At 38.9% G+C, this 22305-nt stretch overlaps 1 protein-coding gene across 2 annotated transcripts in view; it reads right to left on the reverse strand.

Annotated features, from left to right (window-relative positions):
* Positions 1–2441: 2441 nt before the first annotated feature.
* Positions 2442–22305, reverse strand: part of NEDD4L (NEDD4 like E3 ubiquitin protein ligase) — an 83775-nt gene continuing 63911 nt past the window's right edge. For both annotated transcript variants that reach the window (XM_015813787.1, XM_015813780.1), the window contains 7 exons: positions 20610–20683; positions 18533–18593; positions 17688–17747; positions 8787–8894; positions 8500–8596; positions 6808–6880; positions 2442–3893 (listed from right to left, as the gene is read on the reverse strand). In XM_015813787.1, the coding sequence (XP_015669273.1) occupies positions 3791–3893; positions 6808–6880; positions 8500–8596; positions 8787–8894; positions 17688–17747; positions 18533–18593; positions 20610–20683 (576 nt within the window). In that variant the 3' untranslated portion in view covers positions 2442–3790. The remainder of the gene's footprint in view (positions 3894–6807; positions 6881–8499; positions 8597–8786; positions 8895–17687; positions 17748–18532; positions 18594–20609; positions 20684–22305) is intronic.

Consider the following 22305-nt stretch of genomic DNA (forward strand, 5'->3'; position numbering starts at 1 on the left):
ATTTATTTATTTATTTATCCAATTTCTGCAGTGACTTATCTCAATCCAATTTCATATTTTCGTCTTCTGCAATTAAGTTACAATTGTTACAGAGTTTCTGGACTTATCAGGTTATGCAACTCCTTATTTGTTTTATCTCATAATAAATGACCAAAGTAGTTTTCTGCTGGCCCTTCTTTCCATTCCCTTTGGCCTCCATTTTGTCTTTGGAGCTGCCAATAAATGCAAGAGATTTAGACTTTATTCAGCATGATTCTTTGATCCAATATGGTGCCTTTGACACAACATATAAGGAACAGGGCTGTTAAAACTGTGGCAGATGGGTGTGGGGTGTGGGAAGAAGTACTTAAACAAGATTTGACCCAAGATTTGGCTGTTTAACTTTTTTTCCCTGTGAATTGGGTAGGTTATCTTGTTTTCAAAGAACATACCCATGTGAGCTTTGCATTATCTTGCTAAATATTTACTGACCTTTTTTTCTGTGTTATAAAATTGGTCCTTTAAGTCTCGGCATAGTATGAATAGCCATTTTTACACTACTTACAATATTTTTAATTACTGCTTTTTAAAAATGTTTGATCTGATCCTTAAACAATACTCAAACTACAGTGTTTTTATCCTCACAAACTATTGTGACATCCTAAAGCATTCCTTTTTTATCATCTCCCTTTTCCACTAGTTTTTTTTTTAATTAATTGATCCTATATTTCAGCCTTTCTGATCTGGCTGACAATGCTGCATCAAACGTTCTGGAGTTGTAATCTCACACATCTGGAATGCACCTTCTTGGAAACCCAGTTACATGGGATCAAGCCTGACTGAACTCAGTGGCTCTTACTTCTGAATATGCCAGAATATATTGTCAGCCCAGGTGGGAGAACCATAAGTTGAGAAATGAAAGTGGATTGAATGATTGTATCTGTTGTTTCAACTTACCTGTGCACTTTGAAATTATTTGATGATAGTTTACTCTTGTAAACTGTAACCAAATCATTTCAAAATGCACAGGTAAGTTGAAACAACAGAAAAGAAAAAGATGCTATACTCTACCATGAATATATCCAGTAAATTCGATTCGTCTTGCTTCTATGGTAGGTATGGCAATGTCTGAAAGGTATACAGAGCTTAGAAGAAATCCAGTAAATATACTTGTGTTGACTTTGAGCCAGAAGGTCTTTCTGATCTAAACTGGGTTGTACCAACATTTTGGAGACAGTCTAATGCAGACATGTCAAACTTGCAATGTCACGTGACGTCGCGCGACGTATCGGAGCCTTTTCCCCATTGCCGGCAATGGGGTGGGCGCGGTTTCCTGGTGACGCGTCCGGCCCGTAGGCCGGCAGTTTGAAACCCCTGGTCTAGTGAAAAGAAAGACTAGGAGGGGTGACATGATAGCAGTGTTTCACTATTTGAGGGACTGACACAAGGAAGAGGGAGTCAAGCTATTCTCCAAAGCTCCTGAAGCCAGGACAAGAAGCAATGGATGGAAACTGATCAAGGAGAAGTGCAACCTAGAACTAAGGGAGAAATTTCCCGACAGTGAGAACAATTATCCAGTGGAACGAGTTGCCTCCAGAAGTTTTGGGTGCTCCAACACTGGAGATTTTTAAGAAGAAACTGGACAGCCATTTGTCTGAAATAGGATAAGGTCTCCTGCTTGAGCAGGGATTGGATAGAAGACTTCCAAGACCCCTTCCAACTCTGTTATTCTGTTAAATCAAGGAAGGGGGAAAGAAAAAAGGGAAACATCACTAAGAATCTTGTTTGTGGAAATATCTACAATTACTCAATAATGGGCATTACCGCCACCAATGTATTTTGGGTGAATACATTTCTAATTTTCAGATAGTGTTGAAGGCAAGTACTCACAACGTAGTTTCCACTGTGCTGGGCTGGGCATTTACAAAATGGCAGCCACAAGAATATAATTTTCCTCCAACTTGTTTTGCCTCTGAAGATGCTATCTAATACTCCTTGCTTTTTTAAAATGTACCCTCTCTCCCAAATCCATGGACAAGCCATCATATATCTACCCAGCAGTTTCTAAGAATGACTGTGAAGCCTATGTGATGACCAGTTGTATCACTGGGGGCAAGGAAGCACAGAACAATGTAAAAGCTGGTTCTCTGCTTAGCTGAATAGCAGCATGTCCATTAATCCATTTTTCCTTAAAAGCCATATTTAGAAAAACTAAAACTTGTATGCCATAAAGATGTTTACAAACTATCTAGCATTCATCCTAGTAGCCTATTTAAGTCTGCAGCCTTGTTGGATTGTTACCCATGGGTTGAGTTTAGATTTGAGGGCAAAATCACGCAAAGCTACACTGATCAGCTCTGTGATTCATCAAATGTGTTTTGCTCCAAGTCATCTTCCCAAGGATCAGAGAAAATGTGTTTGTTCTTTCCCTCTTAAACTATTACATAACATTTACAAGACAAGCATTATCATTTATTCATGCAACATGTCATACGTTATAAAAGTGGCTAGATAACTGCATTTATTAAATAAATTTTGGTGGGGGTGGAGCCCAACACCACAAAATACAACTAATGTCTCTAAGTTCAGCTCTCTCTAGTTTTTTTCTATACTTCATCAGCCATTGCCAGATTTCACAAATGAAAGATATTGCACCAAAAAGACATGGGCAAGGAGAAGGCATACTATCACATTAATATTTATGATTTTTTAAAAAAAAGATCTCCATGTGGTACATAAAGTGCTTCTAGAATTGGTGCAATCAAAAATAAAGGGGACAATCCTTCTCATTTAGATCCTAACAAATGCATACAGAAAAGTACTTTTTACAGCCTTGAGATCAAGCAAGATCAGGATTCATTCAAAATGCCTCCATAGCGAGAGGAGAGAATTGGTAAAACAGTCACTATACAACAAACAAACATTTTCCCCCCAATGACAATAGTGCCCAAACCCATCACCAAAAATGCTATAATACATATAAATACTATTAAGAAATAGGGAAGCAATTTCATTATTGAAGGAGAGATTTGGCATGCTGGAATATGTCATGGTTTTCCTGTAAATATCCAGACGATTTGTAGAAATATTGTCTCCACCCCATCACAAATTTGTTGCAGTTTGCGTAACCGCAATTCACACATTTAAAAAGGCATTTGGTACTTTAGGATATTTCCAATGGCAGAAAATATCTTACAAAAAAAATATTACTTATTCTGAAAGACCAGAAGAGCATGATGCTAAAAAACAATAAAAAGCAGATTTTTTGGAGAACAGAATGCTTATGGCATACATACATTTCTAGACAAATTAAGAGGAAACAAAATGAGTTCGTTCTTCCAGTACATTATTGTTTTTTTTAATTGCAAGGAAATAAAACTTGAAAATCATTGTTCCAAAGTAAACGTGAACTGTAATACTATACCTGTAAAATGATTAATTCCATTCATTGCCATTAAAAAGTATGTAAAACATTTATTAAGGGCTTTTGCCTACAGAGGCACGACATAAATAGACAAGTCCTGCTGAAATGTCATTAGAGTATACATCAACCAGTGGGTAATTTGTTGTGGAAATTTCAGAAATACTATCCACAAGTGAAAGAAAGTTATTTCCCATTGCTGGATTCAGACATCGGCACTGGGCAGAAGCTTCTTGCTCCATTGTGCAATCGTTCTGCTCCATCTCCTGAAAACTTCTGCCTGGCAAATCAAAAAGTGCTTGCAGAACTTGCTCCGAGAACAGAATCTTTGTTTTACTAATAAGATAACAAGAAGAATAACAAGAAGAAGAAGCAGGAGCAGGCGCCCATTTAATCCACTCCTTCAAATCCTTGAGCATTTTCAACAGCCATAAGAAGCTTCTCTCGCAATTCTTCAAAAGATTCATACGGAGGTAAGTCAAGGCGATTAAAGCTGCAATGGAAGAGGGTTGGGGAATGGAGTAAAGGCAGGATTGTGTTTGTTTCAAATTAAGTATCTGTTTTTTTTTAGAATGTGAAAGAAAAAAAAAAGGTTTGAAAGGAATCTCTTTTGAGGGATGGCCAATGAGCAAAATTCCTAGCTGGACGTTCAGGTAGAACCAGTTCTAATTCTGCAGAGAAGCTGTGTATAAATGTATCCCCAGGGCCTGGAAATCATGAAAAACTAAAATTTGCAGCATTATGTTTAGCCAATTGACAGACTAAACCTGAGTTCCTATGTGGGCTTGTAGAGAACAGAAATGGAAGAAAGAGGGTTAAGGTTGTCATAGCTTAATAGATTTCTTGGGTGGAATTCTGTGGATGACATACCACATCAGTCACATAACCAAGATGACTTTAGTTTTTTCTCCACCGAATCCTCCATTTCTTTCCACCAGCCCTCTCCCTCTGTGCCATTTCTATCTCCCAACACTGAGATGTGACTTTTCATCAGAAAAATACTTTCTGCTCCTATAAAGCTTTAAAACTGGCACGATGGCTCAGCATTTAAGACGTTGGCTTGTCAGCTGGAACCCGGGTTCGAGACCTCAGCATCCTGCGATGGAGCGAGCTCCCACCTTCAGCTAGTTCCTGCCCGTGTAGCAATTCGAAAGCATGCAAATGCAAGTAGATAAATAAGTACCACTTTGGTGGGGAAGAAACAGCACTCTGCAATGTCCTGACCACAAAATGTCTTCGGACAGCGCTGGCTCAAATGATCTTGAAACGGAGTTGGGCAACGTCCCTTATAGTCAACAATGACTAATTAAGTAAAATCCACAGAGACTCCTTCCCCCCCTTCCTTTCCTAACATAAAGCTTTGCTAGATATAAGAACTGCATTTCCCGTGTTAGTGGTATGCTAGATCAGTGGTTCTTAACCTTTTTGAACGAATCGCCCCCTTGAGCCAATGAGGAAGCTGTCATCGACCCCCCTCCCCCAACATAACCTCTCAATCACAACCTAGGAAATAATTCTTCAATTTATGCAAACCCTTTTTTTGTTTTCTTTAAAATTGTCATCAGGACAACATATCAATGCAAATAATTTATGTCCAGTCTTTCCCCCATATCTCCCATATTCTGGCCAATGGCGCACCACTGTATGGGTAGAGGCTGCTGTGCAACGTGCATGAAGATAAGCGATGTGTATTCACATATGTATGGCATTCTGTACTGAAGCTAGCTGGAGGAACATTTGAAAACACAATTCAATCCGCTAACAGCGAGCGATCTGATGTTTTTGTACGACAGATATACAGTGATTCATTGTACGAAAAAGCCTCAAAAGTGTCCCCAAAACCTCTTGCTCCATCGCCCCCATATCGCCCCCTTTTTGTTTCTTTGCCCCCGCATCGCCCCTTTTCGTTCCATCGCCCCCCTGAAAAATGAAATCGCCCCCTGGGGGGTGATATCGCCCAGGTTAAGAACCACTGTGCTAGATAAACCTAGGAAAAAGTTAAAAGGCAAAAATTCAAAATTTTCATTTCATTTAAGTATAACCTAAATATAATTAATATTAGTCCTCATTTATTTAATAATACTAACATGACCCAGGTATCTAACAATGACACTTTGATGGAACTATGGGACCTATACACAAGGTCCCTGGAAATTCTCCTCCTCACTAGTTTTTGGGGAAAAATGAAAAGTAACCACCTTTCCAATTCAAGTTTAATAAAAACTGCTTTGCTATCAAATCATTCCGCCATGGGTAGGCAATGAGTTCCTCTTTGGATCTTTTTGAACTTCAATATCCTTTATCCCTAACAGCAAGTCAGAAGAACAGGATTTCTGCCAGTTGTATTCCAAATTTTATGGAGGAACCATCCCTTTTATCCTTGTGCAATGTCCTTTCAGGTGCAAATTAGGTATGCTTGAGCAGATGGTTGCCACGCTTAGCCTTTTGTTTTATTAAGTTCTTTCAAAGAGTAGGACAATCTGTGCCTAAGAATTGCTTCTGAAACATCCTTTGTTTCCTTGAAGGGAACATGCTTTGGGGGAAAGTGACAGGTTTCTTGACTTGTATGAGACTGGGTGGATCCGTTGAAGAATACAATTTCTTCAACATATATTTGAACAAGTTCTTGGCATATGCAGTTTGTGACAATGAGAAACCTCAGTCGACGCCTTTTTCATTCACATGTTTTCTCCTCCCCCTCCCTCCAATTTTCTAGACAACAAGCAGGTCTCTGCTCTTTCAGATCTTTCCCCCCACCATTATTTTCCCGCAATTATTCCATTTTTTTTATACTGAACGGGAAAAAGGGGTTACCTGTTTGAGCCTACTTTGAAAGAAGTGCATCAGGAAATTTTTAAAGCTCTTATCAAATCTGGCTTTTTTCTCTAAACATTTTTATTCTTAAGACTTTTGGTTGACTGTCTTAGAATTAACATTAGCAAATATTTCTCCTTTTCTGAACTACTCTGACATATTAAAAATGGTGATTGCCTAGATTATATTAACCAACATATGTTTGTAAGGAGGGAGTATTCTTTAACAATTGATCATTTGGTGGTCAGAACATGGTACTGTTATCTCCCCTAAATTTTTACTGTTGTCCATAAATTTTATGGAGTGAATTTTATGAGGATTTTATGGAATGATAAACAGTGAAGTTTTATTGCTGTCTCCTCTAAAATGTCTCCCTTTACAAGATTTTACAACAGTCTTAACAGCAAGAACATTTTAATTACTGCTTTTTGCATCCATATAAACACACACATCTAATATATAAAAGTTAACGTGGGAGGTTTACATAGAGAAGAACTCCATCATATTCAACGGAAAGTGCATTCCTTGGAGATGTCTAGAAAAATGTCAAATTTAATTACTGTAAATGTAATGCTTGATGTTTTATTACTCACCAGGTGTGAGCTCTGGGTAACTTATCAGGGCTTCCCCATTGCTCTATTGTAAACAGCTGAGGACCATTTGAACCTGGTTCAAGAGAAGGACATAAATGGATCAGATGGTCATCAGACTTGTAAAATTGCAGCTTGTAACATTGTCTACCTCTTTGACTTCAACTCTGCTTTTCAACCAGTTAGGAGTTTCAGCAATTCCAGTAGGCCTAGAGGAGATGGGTTGGGGAAGACTCTTCTAATTCAGCTGAGATCTCTAAAGAAGAGTGGCTTCGGTCGGAAATATATGTTACATTCAAATGTGTCTGCTAGAAGTGAATAAAATACTTTTCCTATTAATGAAGTGAACTATGAAGAAGAAACCAAGAATTAACTAGATCAAAAGGATCAGGGTGCTTGGAACAAGATCACATATAGGCTCAAGAGTGAATTAAACCCCAAACCAGTCAGTCAGTAGGATTTAAAGTAGAAGAAAATGTCACATGGCCCAGATACTTCTAAAAGACTCCCCCCCCCTTTATACCATGATCAAGACATGTTTAGTGTTATGAGCTGAGAACCAATGAATGAATGAATGAATGAGTATCCATGTATCCGTCCATATACCCATCCATCCATCTTCCCATCCCTCCCTTCCTTCAGACATTCAGTGCATTTAAATCAAAATTATTTGTATGCCGAATGCCTAAATTCCAATCTTCAGCAATTTCCATTGAAAAAAAAGATTTGATTTAGGTAGAAAAGCTGAAAAGTTCACTATCTGGAATCTTGGCAAATCCTTAATTGGAGAAACTAGTTTTACTAGAAATAATAATCATCTGATAGTGTAATGTTGCTTTATATCTTTCACAGAGTTCTAGTCCTTATTTCTGCAATTAAGGTTTTTCTAACCTTAGCAGCAAGGCAAATATATTACCTCAATGGAAACATATTACCAAACATATGCAGTGGAGCAAGCAGTAAAGGGCACTTCCCAGTGTACTCATGTGTTACTGCTGCTACACAAATTGCATTGGTTGCCAGTAAGCTTCTGGTGCTGGTCACCACCTATGAAGCCCTTCACAGCATAGATCTTGGTTATCTGAGGGACCACCTATCTCCAGTGACTTCTACCAGCCCAGTATGTCTTGGGCAGAGTGGGTCTGCTCCAGGTCCCTTCAATTAAATACTGTCATAAAGGATCAAGAAAATGTTCCTTCCGTCATAGACCTTGTCCTCTGGAAGCGTATGCTCCACCCCAAGATAATAACAGTGTCCATTTTTGCAGCTCCAGAAAGTCCTTAAGGCCTGGCTATGCTCCTAGGCTTGGGGGTTTGTAAGCTGCCCAGAGTTTGGTTGTGGGCCTGGTTCTTTGGAATGCCCCCTCTCATGGACATCTGATTTCCATGTTGATAGCTTTCCAAAGCAATTCAAAACAGAACTTCTTCTGGAAGAGTTTGGGCTGTGCTACCATCTTAGTTGAGTTATAGTGTGTATTTCTATTCATCGGTTTGTGAATCTTTTCATTGTGTAGTTTTATTGTGTACTTTTTCCTGTTAACCACTGAGAGACTTTAAGGATTATGGAGGTCTATAAAGAAATATTTTCATATTTAGGATGGAAAGAATATGCCAGCATTATTTACAAGAGTGCAATTTTTAAGACATCCCATGCAAATAATTAGAGATAATCAAAATCACATTCACAGTAACTCACCATAAAGTTCAGCAAATCCATTCATAGGCACTCGTGACGTCCCAGTTACAAATTGCAAAAGCCGGATACGTTTTTCAGCATCCATCAATAAAACAGCCTATAAAACATATCATTATGGAAGCTGATGAATGAATTATCAATGAATCTCACACCCATGGGCTTCCTGCTTTTAATAAGGACTTTGCAAGTGATAAGGCAATTTGAGAACAGGCTGAGATCTCTTCGCAAAAACAGAAAGCAGTCAAATGTTGGAGTTAAAGCACAGCATCAGAATGAATCATTGTTACCTTCCAAAACCACTGAATGACAGGATGGTTTGGGCAATATCCGTTCTTGTAGATTGCATGTTGTCTCCAGTCATTCACATCAACATCGCCAAGACCACACATTAGCAACTGTGAAGGAAGGACATTGTTGAGAAAGGAAACCAGGACATGCACTATGAGCATTTTTTTTCCTATCACAGAGTTGTGATCAGGAAAGCATATACATAGGTATATATGTATACATCTTCAAATCAATAAAACGTGAACACCAGGAGTATAATAAACTAAAAAAGTTTAATATCCTAGATAATCACCAAGCTTTCGTCGGTATCTTCCGACATCGTCAGGGCTAAATGCCAGTCCATGGGAGAGTTCTTTTACAGATAACACGTTGTTTGCGCCCGGCTCCTGGACCTTGTCACCGGTCCCAATACAGATAACGACGTGTTATCTGTAAAAGAACTCTCCCATGGACTGGCATTTAGCCCTGACGATGTCGGAAGATACCGACGAAAGCTTGGTGATTATCTAGGATATTAAACTTTTTTAGTTTATTATACTCCTGGTGTTCACGTTTTATTGATTTGAAGATGACTATACCCAGGAGTCATGTTTTTAGTTTTAACGTTATTAGCAATATGTATACATGTATGTATATGTGTACATTAGGTTTACAATCTTTGTAGATTCTGCACCAGTCAATATTTTGAACCTTTCTCTTTCAGTATAATAATGTGCATAACTAGAACTGTTTTATGTCTATAAAACAAGAATAATCTTAATGGGGAAAAAATCATTTCAGAGCAAACATTGCAACACATCCGACTCAATTAAAATACAAGCTCACATATAGTAACAACAAACAATCCTTTTCGTGTTTATTAAGTACTAAGGATGATTATATTATTGTATACAGGACTAGTATGTTAATTTTTAATTATTTATCAAATTTGCATAACCACCCATCTCACAAAAAGCAACTCTGGGATGGCACTTAATATTACAGACTGAGACAGACTGCATGAATTCTATTAACTTTTTTCCTATGGAAAAAGAGCAAAACCTCTTTGATAATTATAGTATTCATACCTTGTCTTTTTTTAACATTGCTTCGAGCAACACAGGGTTTGAAAACCACATTCTAAATTGGTTTCCTTAATTCCTGTTTGAATTGAAAACACTTGTTGCTATTGTAAGCCCAGCTTTTACCTTCACCTACTTAGCTAGAAGTAAGTAGCACTGAACTTAGTGAGACCATTTTGTGAGTAACCCTTACATGTGTCTGTATAGATCAGGGGTGTCAAACTGCCGGCCCACGGGCCGGACGCGTCATCCGGAATCCGCACCCACCCCATTGCCGGCAATGGCAAAACTGTCCTGATACGCTGCACGACGTCATGTGACGTTGCGAGTTTGACATGTCTGGTATAGATCAATTCTGTGGAATGCACAACTCTGGCTAAGAAGGTTCAAGGAGGCAACCACAGGTGATCACCATTAGAATCTTCTCTCCTGACTTCCCTGGAAAGTCAGTGGGGAAGCTGGCAGGGAAGGTTGTGAGGCTTTGCCAAGAAAACTCCCTCTCGCCTCCGGGGTCTGGCTGAAAATGCTCTGTTTCAAAATCCAAGCAGGATTTTCACTTACAGAGAGGAAAGTCTTCAGAAGCCAAGCAGTTCTAAGGCCTTCAGGCACTCTCTCCCTGAGCCTCCCCCACAGCTTTGTGCTTTTGCTTCCTCTCCAACGGGCAGCCCCTGGGGCTTGCAACTTCCTGCCCGCTTTCTCACTGACTTGATTGTGGGAAGCTGCAGGAAGCTGTCTCACCTAATGACTGGAACATTCATTTCATAATGGCAATGAATGGATTGCCATTGCTATAAGTGAAGCAGTTGCACTTTATGACCACATCACTTAGCCACGGCAATCCTGGTTCCAATTGCTGTCATAGATCAAGGACTACCTATACAGGATTGGGCTATGGCAGTGGTTCTCAATCTGTGGGTCGGGACACCATTTGGGGTCGATCGACCATTTCATAGGGGTCGCCAAGCAAGGCTGTCCGCCATTTTTTTTGTCCGCCATTTTTTTCCCCTTTTCCAGCGGGTGCCTTACCTCCCTTGGGCTGGGCCAGCTGGTGGTCAGCCTGCTCCGTCTCTGCCGCTTGCCAGCTACGCCTCGGCTGGCGCAGGGGGCAGAACCACGCATGCGCGGCGCTCCCGGGCAGGGAAAGTCCTCGCCTTACGACCGGTTGGGTAGTCCTTGACTTACAACCGGTTTAGTCTTTGACTTACGACTGGTTTAGTCCTAGACTTACGACCGGTTTAGTCTTCGACTTACGACCGGTTGGGGTCGCGGCATTAAAAAGGTTGAGAACCACTGGGCTATGGCTTGTTTTGTTTTCTGGAGATTGCTTAAATATTTAGCAGGCAATAGGAACTCTCAGAAGACGCTTGTGTGCTATTAAAAAGCCCCAGCTAAAGCAAGAGAATTGTAGGGATTGCAGATTTTTGTTTTTGCAGAATTTAGGCCAATACGACATTTTTTCTCTGCTTGAGATAAGCAAGGATCTTTGCAGTTGCTTCCACCGAAGAAACCCCTGATTAAAGACAAAGTCAAAAGGCAACTAACCTCCAGTTCGTTTTCATCAAAAATTTTAATTAAGTCAGTGGGCAGGAGTTCTGTAAATCCCTGAATGAGAAAAAAAGAGAGAAAAACAAATGGATTTCAATACATAAGTCTCATAGTTTAACACTGCTGACACATTTTAACATTTCAAAGTAAAAGCTCAGCGGAGAGCTACAATGAACAGCTTTTAATTCAGACAACTTGGGAGATGTGGGGAAAAAAGTGAAACACTAGAGGTCTGGAAAAAAAAAAAGGTGTTCTGTAATCTCAGACATTTAGGCAGCTTCCACAGGGAGTTGCTCATTCTTGCCAACAATAATTCCATGTGACAGATTGTGTGCATTCAGCTCTGCCAGGGCCTCTGAGGTCTGTTTGAATTGGAGCTGAAACCATTTCTTTTGTTTCTCAAATCGGAACATAAAGAATGATCATGCAGAAATCAGAAGAATTTGGTGGTGAAGGAATAACCGTGATTTTTAAAAATGAAGTTCAATGTTCTGAGTACTGAGCATGGCTAGGTCATACTGCAATGAACAATTTATTCTCTGTGCCACAATTTTATTTTTGAAGGGCACTCATTTCCTGTTCCTCCCTCCTCCCTAGTTTTCAACATAGAATTCACTGTCTTCCTTTGATTTGCAAGGATGTAGAAAGAAAAAATGGAAGATGTCTCTACTGAGCTGATGGTTCTACTGTACTGGTTTTTCAAATGTGTTCATATAAATTCCTAGATGAATATTTTGAATCCCTCCCTTCTTTTCCTTCCTTTCCTCCCTCCCTTTTCCCCTCCCTACCCAGAATGGAGCACCTGGCAAAGAAAAATAATGAATTGTTAATGAAATGTCTCACCTCAAGAAATGCATTCATTTGCTTTTGAACCCTGTTGACAAATCTCCACTGGATGACTAAGCTACAGGAAACAAAGAAAAATGCAAAGTTTCATTAGGAGAAAATACAATTATTTGAATAGCTTAAACCCTTTCCCCTAACTTTTTCTGGGTTTCCATTTTGACCTTCAGTGATCCTTCTTTTACGGAAGTAAAAAAGTAAATAAAATAGATGAGGCAAATACAATCATCACATTTCAAGATCCAATTTTAGTATCTGCAAAGCTCATGAATACATAGAGCTTTTAGGTAATTCCTATGATAGTCTTTCAGCATCCAATGAGATGTTTGAAGAATATTATTGATGAACATAAAGGAGTAATTCAAAGAGAACTCGGTCCCATTTTTACACCCTGCTATATAAATAGAATGGAATAGAATAGAATAGAATGAGAATAGAGCTGGAAGGGACCTTGAAGGTCTTCTAGTCCAGCCCCCCGCTTAAGCAGGAGAACCTATACCGTCTCAGACAAGTGACTGTCTAACCTCTTCTTAAAAATCTCCAATGATGGAGCACCCACGATTTCTGGAGGCAAGCTGTTCCACTGGTTAATTGTCCTCACTGTCAGGAAGTTTCTTCTTAATTCTAGGTTTGCATATGTGCCTTAAAGAGATTTGCTCTGTAGAGATGGCCTGAAATTAGCTTTGTGTTTTCTATGGATATTGAGCTCAATGCATTGTATTCATTTAGTAAGAATTAAAAGCTATATTTAAAACTGCTTATAATGGGTACTTTGAGGTGACAAGCCTACATTTCATAATTAGGGCACTAAACCAAACTGGCTCTCTTTCCACCTTCTGTTGAATGACCCAAAAAATGAAGGAAGGAGATCTATCAGCATGATAGGATTCCCGCAACTCTAGACTCTCTATTAAAACGTCTGGTTTATTGCTTAAACATTGGACAAGCTGCTTCTATTTTACTTTACAGAGAGTTCTCACTTAACAATGATAATGGGGACTGGAATTTTCATAGCTGAGCAACAAGTGCTGCTGGGCAGGGTTGGGCGTTGTGGCAAGGCAAGACAGCAAGAAGGGGGTTCCTCAAGAAAAGAGGTGGAGGGAGCAAGAGCAACTTACAGGAACAACTTGTAACTTCCTGCTGGCTTCCCAATTAATTTGTCTTATTGGAAACTGACAGAGAAGGTTGTAAATGGTGATCATATGATTGTAGGACTCTGCAAATGTCATAGTTGTGAGCTGGTTGCCAAGCATCCAAAACATAATCACATGATTGCGGGGATGCTACAATGGGTGGAATTTCAAGGACCAATTGTAAGTCCATGTTTCAGTGCTGATGTAAGTTTGAATGGCTGCTGAATGATTGGGCGTAACTCAAGGACTTTCCTGCACATTAAAACTCTTTCTACTGTAAACCCTATTCTCCAAACAGGCATCTACCTAAATATCAATCTTTGCTGAAGAGAGGAGTGTCACTCACTTTGATATGTGGAAATGACATTTCACATGGTAGGACTGGGAGGAGAGATCATCCTGATTATGGAAAGGCTCTTTCCATAATTTCCCCTTTGACTGGGGCCAACAATTTCATTTCAACACAAGGTTATTTATCAAAGCATTTAAATCTTACTGAATGCAGCTTAGCATGTTATGCTCTATTTTAATAACAACAGGGTTTGCCTTCATCAACTGAACTTGCCCTGGCATATATAATAGTGAGGAGGTATAAAATATTTTAATAAATAAACGGAAATAAATGAACATGGAACTGGGGTGCCCAAGTTTACGACTGCTTCTAAAAGAGTTTAAATTTGTATGGTTTTTGTGGTAGTCTTCTTGAAATCCATTTTCACCATCTAAGCCAGGGGTGTCAAACTGTCGGCCCATGGGCCAGACACGTCATGCGGGAGCCGCGCCCACCCCATTGCCGGCAATGGTAAAACAGTCCCGATACGTCACGCGACATCACGAGTTTGACATGTCTGATCTAAGGTATCCAATTGCTAAAATATTAAACTGAAGAGTAAAGTAAAATAGTTTTTTTTTCAAAAAAAAACAACTTACTCAATATATTCCCTTTTATTTTCATTTGTGACCGTGATTTCTGACCCATTTGGCTTCAAGTCGACTTGATAAGTCTGCAAAGACAGAAAGATAGATAAATAGACCTGTTTTAGAATGATTAAACCGGTTAGTTACCAGACACCAACTAATTCTATTTTGAAATGCACCATTTCTCTGCTGTTCAAATATTCTTTTTACGTATAATGTGGATCAAGCTATTTATAGACAATTCCAACTTTAAATTTCCTTTTAGTTATTTAATTATTTTAGTTGTTATTGACAAAATGTTCTGGGCTTAGGTTCCAAGAAGGGTTGAACAGATGTGGTATAATTGATCAATCCGAATCAAGCACCGTGTTTCATTAACAAGCTAAAGGGAAGATAGACTGGCATGTAATCTACTCTGTTATAAAAGGATTAACAGTGTTCTATAGGGACATAAATGGCAGTTTTTGGAATACCAATCAAGTACTGTTGGAAATCTCTTCAGACTCAATAGAGCTGCTTTACATTAGCTGTAGGATTAAAATAAAATGTATGGCTTAAACATTCTGAAACAAAGTAATAAATTCCAAGGGAAAGTATGCTGATCACGAGCAAATGTTTCATAGTTTTGTTTTGTTTTAAAAAAACAAACTGATAGGCATCAGGTAATTTGTGTGTACATTTGTAAATTCAGTTTTCCAACAAACACAAACACATAAATGGAAGCTGGTACCTAAGAAAAACAAAGTCTACTGTGTACATTTTCAACACTGATTAGCTAGGATAAATAGAAACCAGCCATCTAAAATATAACAGGACACCAAAATTTTAGCCACTGGGCACCAGATCCCAATTTCACATAATGGAACAATTTGTTATTTTTTAAAAAATTAAGATGCTTAAAATTACATGGTATTTTATTTGAAAAATGGAGTAATTGTGAGACTTAATTATCTTAAAATTTACTGTTTGAAAGTCAGCGGGTACTATCAAGGGATATTACAGGTTCTCAGCTCCCAGAATCTACAAATAATATGGTACATGAGACAAAAATGTAAATGTTCTCCATATCAGTCTCCCAAAAGAAAATTGGTTTAATCCAAGGAAGGAGCTGAAAAAATGAATTAGATTGCAATCTAAATCTAATTTCAAATCAGCTTCAAAGAACAGTATTTATTTGAAATAACCGAGGTAGAACATTCTGGAACTGTTGACATTATATAGCATGGAATGCTAAACAATAGGAGACAGCTTACATTTCCAAGGTTGCAAATAATCAACATAGTTAAGGGATTTGTCTGGGCAGGCTTCTCACGCTTCAGGGAAAAATAAATGTTTTGAGACGCTCAAGCAAGTAAACATGCATATATTTTGAATGTAATATTCTTCATTCCCACATTGTGGGAAAACTCAAAATTAGGTGTTCAAAAACGCTACCCTGTCATGGCAACCTAATTATAAAGAAATATAATTATGTGCACGCTTCTTTCCTCTGTTTCAGGTCTGAAATAGCATGGTACAACACTGTGCAACAACAATAACCGTAACAATCGCAACCACAATAGTCCATTGGAGATGGGTAGCTAATACATTCAAGTTAATAATAATAATTTATTGTGAAACTTATGTGCCTGTAACATCTACCATGCCTTCTAGTTTTCCACTAGACTAGAAACCTTCACCTTCACAATTAAGCGTGCTGAACTTTTNGTTAATTTTTAATTATTTATCAAATTTGCATAACCACCCATCTCACAAAAAGCAACTCTGGGATGGCACTTAATATTACAGACTGAGACAGACTGCATGAATTCTATTAACTTTTTTCCTATGGAAAAAGAGCAAAACCTCTTTGATAATTATAGTATTCATACCTTGTCTTTTTTTAACATTGCTTCGAGCAACACAGCGTTTGAAAACCACATTCTAAATTGGTTTCCTTAATTCCTGTTTGAATTGAAAACACTTGTTGCTATTGTAAGCCCAGCTTTTACCTTCACCTACTTAGCTAGAAGTAAGTAGCACTGAACTTAGTGAGACCATTTTGTGAGTAACCCTTACATGTGTCTGTATAGATCAGGGGTGTCAAACTGCCGGCCCATGGGCCGGACGTGTCATCCGGAATCCGCGCCCACCCCATTGCCGGCAATGGCAAAACTGTCCTGATACGCTGCACGACGTCATGTGACGTTGCGAGTTTGACATGTCTGGTATAGATCAATTCTGTGGAATGCACAACTCTGGCTAAGAAGGTTCAAGGAGGCAACCACAGGTGATCACCATTAGAATCTTCTCTCCTGACTTCCCTGGAAAGTCAGTGGGGAAGCTGGCAGGGAAGGTTGTGAGGCTTTGCCAAGAAAACTCCCTCTCGCCTCCGGGGTCTGGCTGAAAATGCTCTGTTTCAAAATCTAAGCAGGATTTTCACTTACAGAGAGGAAAGTCTTCAGAAGCCAAGCAGTTCTAAGGCCTTCAGGCACTCTCTCCCTGAGCCTCCCCCACAGCCTTGTGCTTTTGCTCCCTCTCCAACTGGCAGCACTTGGGGCTTGCAACTTCCTGCTCGCTTTCTCACTGACTTGATTGTGGGAAGCTGCAGGAAGCTGTCTCACCTAATGACTGGAACATTCATTTCATAATGGCAATGAATGGATTGCCATTGCTATAAGTGAAGCAGTTGCACTTTATGACCACATCACTTAGCCACGGCAATCCTGGTTCCAACTGCTGTCATAGATCAAGGACCATCTATACAGGATTGGGCTATGGCAGTGGTTCTCAATCTGTGGGTCGGGACCCCATTTGGGGTCGATCGACCATTTCATGGGGGTCGCCAAGCAAGGCTGTCCACCATTTTTTTTGTCCGCCATTTTTCCCCCCTTTTCCAGCGGGTGCCTTACCTCCCTTGGGCTGGGCCAGCTGGTGGTCGGCCTGCTCCGTCTCTGCCGCTTGCCAGCTACGCCTCGGCCGGCGCAGGGGGCAGAACCACGCATGCGCGGCGCTCCCAGGCAGGGAAAGTCCTTGACTTACGACCGGTTGGGTAGTCCTTGACGTACGACCGGTTTAGTCCTCGACTTACGACCGGTTTAGTCCTAGACTTACGACCGGTTTAGTCTACGACCGGTTGGGGTCGCGGCATTAAAAAGGTTGAGAACCACTGGGCTATGGCTTGTTTTGTTTTCTGGAGATTGCTTAAATATTTAGCAGGCAATAGGAACTCTCAGAAGACGCTTGTGTGCTATTAAAAAGTCCCAGCTAAAGCAAGAGAATTGTAGGGATTGCAGATTTTTGTTTTTGCAGAATTTAGGCCAATACGACATTTTTTCTCTGCTTGAGATAAGCAAGGATCTTTGCAGTTGCTTCCACTGAAGAAACCCCTGATTAAAGACAAAGTCAAAAGGCAACTAACCTCCAGTTCGTTTTCATCAAAAATTTTAATTAAGTCAGTGGGCAGGAGTTCTGTAAATCCCTGAATGGGAAAAAAAGAGAGAAAAACAAATGGATTTCAATACATAAGTCTCATAGTTTAACACTGCTGACACATTTTAACATTTTAAAGTAAAAGCTCAGCGGAGAGCTACAATGAACAGCTTTTAATTCAGACAACTTGGGAGATGTGGGGAAAAAAGTGAAACACTAGAGGTCTGGGAAAAAAAAAAGGTGTTCTGTAATCTCAGACATTTAGGCAGCTTCCACAGGGAGTTGCTCATTCTTGCCAACAATAATTCCATGTGACAGATTGTGTGCATTCAGCTCTGCCAGGGCCTCTGAGGTCTGTTTGAATTGGAGCTGAAACCATTTCTTTTGTTTCTCAAATCGGAACATAAAGAATGATCATGCAGAAATCAGAAGAATTTGGTGGTGAAGGAATAACCGTGATTTTTAAAATGAAGTTCAATGTTCTGAGTACTGAGCATGGCTAGGTCATACTGCAATGAACAATTTATTGTCTGTGCCACAATTTTATTTTTGAAGGGCACTCATTTCCTGTTCCTCCCTCCTCCCTAGTTTTCCACATAGAATTCACTGTCTTCCTTGGATTTGCAAGGATGTGGAAAGAAAAAATGGAAGATGGCTCTACTGAGCTGATGGTTCTACTGTACTGGTTTTTCATATGTGTTCATATAAATTCCTAGATGAATATTTTGAATCCCTCCCTTCTTTTCCTTCCTTCCCTCCCTCCCTTTTCCCCTCCCTACCCAGAATGGAGCAGGTGGCAAAGAAAAATAATGAATTGTTAATGAAATGTCTCACCTCAAGAAATGCATTCATTTGCTTTTGAACCCTGTTGACAAATCTCCACTGGATGACTAAGCTACAGGAAACAAAGAAAAATGCAAAGTTTCATTAGGAGAAAACACAATTATTTGAATAGCTTAAACCCTTTCCCCTAACTTTTTCTGGGTTTCCATTTTGACCTTCAGTGATCCTTCTTTTACGGAAGTAAAAAAGTAAATAAAATAGATGAGGCAAATACAATCATCACATTTCAAGATCCAATTTTAGTATCTGCAAAGCTCATGAATACATAGAGCTTTTAGGTAATTCCTATGATAGTCTTTCAGCATCCAATGAGATGTTTGAAGAATATTATTGATGAACATAAAGGAGTAATTCAAAGAGAACTCTGTCCCATTTTTACACCCTGCTATATAAATGGAATAGAATAGAATAGAATAGAATAGAATAGAATAGAATAGAATAGAATAGAATAGAATAGAGCTGGAAAGGACCTTGGAGGTCTTCTAGTCCAGCCCCCCGCTTAAGCAGGAGAACCTATACTGTCTCAGACAAGTAACTGTCTAGCCTCTTCTTAAAAATCTCCAGTGATGGAGCACCCATGATTTCTGGAGGCAAGCTGTTCCACTGGTTAATTGTCCTCACTGTCAGGAAGTTTCTTCTTAATTCTAGGTTTGCATATGTGCCTTAAAGAGATTTGCTCTGTAGAGATGGCCTGAAATTAGCTTTGTGTTTTCTATGGATATTGAGCTCAATGCATTGTATTCATTTAGTAAGAATTAAAAGCTATATTTAAAACTGCTTATAATGGGTACTTTGAGGTGACAAGCCTACATTTCATAATTAGGGCACTAAACCAAACTGGCTCTCTTTCCACCTTCTGTTGAATGACCCCAAAAATGAAGGAAGGAGATCTATTAGCATGATAGGATTCTCGCAACTCTAGACTCTCTATTAAAACGTCTGGTTTATTGCTTAAACATTGGACAAGCTGCTTCTATTTTACTTTACAGAGAGTTCTCACTTAACAATGATAATGGGGACTGGAATTTTCATAGCTGAGCAACAAGTGCTGCTGGGCAGGGTTGGCAAAGCAAGACAGCAAGAAGGGGGTTCCTCAAGAAAAGAGGTGGAGGGAGCAAGAGCAACTTACAGGAACAACTTGTAACTTCCTGCTGGCTTCCCAATTAATTTGTCTTATTGGAAACTGACAGAGAAGGTTGTAAATGGTGATCATATGATTGCAGGACTCTGCAATGTCATAGTTGTGAGCTGGTTGCCAAGCATCCAAAACATAATCACATGACTGCGGGGATGCTACAATGGGTGGAACTTCAAGGACCAACTGTAAGTCCATGTTTCAGTGCTGATGTAAGTTTGAATGGCTGCTGAATGATTGGGCGTAACTCAAGGACTTCCCTGTACTTTAAAACTCTTTCTACTGTAAACCCTATTCTCCAAACAGGCATCTACCTAAATATCAATCTTTGCTGAAGGTCTCACTCACTTTGATATGTGGAAATGACATTTCACATGGTAGGACTGGGAGGAGAGATCATCCTGATTATGGAAAGGCTCTTTCCATAATTTCCCCTTTGACTGGGGCCAACTATTTCATTTCAACACAAGGTTATTTATCAAAGCATTTAAATCTTACTGAATGCAGCTTAGCATGTTATGCTCTATTTTAATAACAACAGGGTTTGCCTTCATCAATTGAACCTGCCCTGGCATCTATAATAGTGAGGAGGTATAAAATATTTTAATAAATAAACGGAAACAAGTGAACATGGAACTGGGGTGCCCAAGTTTACGACTGCTTCTAAAAGAGTTTAAATTTGTATGGTTTTTGTGGTAGTCTTCTTGAAATCCATTTTCACCATCTAAGCCAGGGGTGTCAAACTGTCAGCCCATGGGCCAGACACGTCATGCGGGAGCCGCGCCCACCCCATTGTCGGCAATGGCAAAACAGTCCCAATACGTCGCGCGACATCACGAGTTTGACATGTCTGATCTAAGGTATCCAATTGTTAAAATATTAAACTGAAGAGTAAAGTAAAATAGTTTTTTTTTTCAAAAAAAACCAACTTACTCAATATATTCCCTTTTATTTTCATTTGTGACCGTGATTTCTGACCCGTTTGGCTTCAAGTCGACTTGATATGTCTGCAAAGACAGAAAGATAGATAAATAGACCTATTTTAGAATGATTAAATCGGTTAGTTACCAGACACCAACTAATTTTATTTTGAAATGCACCATTTCTCTGCTCTTCAAATATTTTTTACGTATAATGTGGATCAAGCTATTTATAGACAATTCCAATTTTAAATTTCCTTTTAGTTATTTAATTATTTTAGTTGTTATTGACAAAATGTTCTGGGCTTAGGTTCCAAGAAGGGTTGAACAGATGTGGTATAATTGATCAATCCGAATCAAGCACCGTGTTTCATTAACAAGCTAAAGGGAAGATAGACTGGCATGTAATCTACTCTGTTATAAAAGGATTAACAGTGTTCTATAGGGACATAAATGGCAGTTTTTGGAATACCAATCAAGTACTGTTGGAAATCTCTTCAGACTCAATAGAGCTGCTTTACATTAGCTGTAGGATTAAAATAAAATGTATGGCTTAAACATTCTGAAACAAAGTAATAAATTCCAAGGGAAAGTATGCTGATCACGAGCAAATGTTTCGTAGTTTTGTTTTTTTTTAAAAAACAAACTGATAGGCATCAGGTAATTTGTGTGTACATTTGTAAATTCAGTTTTCCAACAAACACAAACACATAAATGGAAGCTGGTACCTAAGAAAAACAAAGTCTACTGTGTACATTTTCAACACTGATTAGCTAGGATAAATAGAAACCAGCCATCTAAAATATAACAGGACACCAAAATTTTAGCCACTGGGCACCAGATCCCAATTTCACATAATGGAACAATTTGTTATTTTTTAAAAAATTAAGATGCTTAAAATTACATGGTATTTTATTTGAAAAATGGAGTAATTGTGAGACTTAATTATCTTAAAATTTACTGTTTGAAAGTCAGCGGGTACTATCAAGGGATATTACAGGTTCTCAGCTCCCAGAATCTAAAAAATAATATGGTACATGAGACAAAAATGTAAATGTTCTCCATATCAGTCTCCCAAAAGAAAATTGGTTTAATCCAAGGAAGGAGCTGAAGAAATGAATTAGATTGCAATCTAAACCTAATTTCAAATCAGCTTCAAAGAACAGTATTTATTTGAAATAACCGAGGTAGAACATTCTGGAACTGTTGACATTATATAGCATGGAATGCTAAACAATAGGAGACAGCTTACATTTCCAAGGTTGCAAATAATCAACATAGTTAAGGGATTTGTCTGGGCAGGCTTCTCACGCTTCAGGGAAAAATAAATGTTTTGAGACGCTCAAGCAAGTAAACATGCATATATTTTGAATGTAATATTCTTCATTCCCACATTGTGGGAAAACTCAAAATTAGGTGTTCAAAAACGCTACCCTGTCATGGCAACCTAATTATAAAGAAATATAATTATGTGCACGCTTCTTTCCTCTGTTTCAGGTCTGAAATATTATTATTATTATTATTATTAATTTAATTTCTATACCGCCCTTCTCCCGCAGGACTCAGGGCGGTGCACAGCATATTAAAACAGATACAAATATCAATATACAAAAATAAAAACCCCTTTAAAACCAAATTAAAAACCAAATATTAGAGGCTGTATTCCAATTAAAATTATACTTAAAATCGTCCCTAAATAAAATCCTCCT

This window comes from Protobothrops mucrosquamatus, unplaced genomic scaffold (genome assembly GCF_001527695.2).
Source record: "Protobothrops mucrosquamatus isolate PMUCROS unplaced genomic scaffold, P.Mucros_1.0 scaffold_74, whole genome shotgun sequence".
Taxonomy (NCBI): domain Eukaryota; kingdom Metazoa; phylum Chordata; class Lepidosauria; order Squamata; family Viperidae; genus Protobothrops; species Protobothrops mucrosquamatus.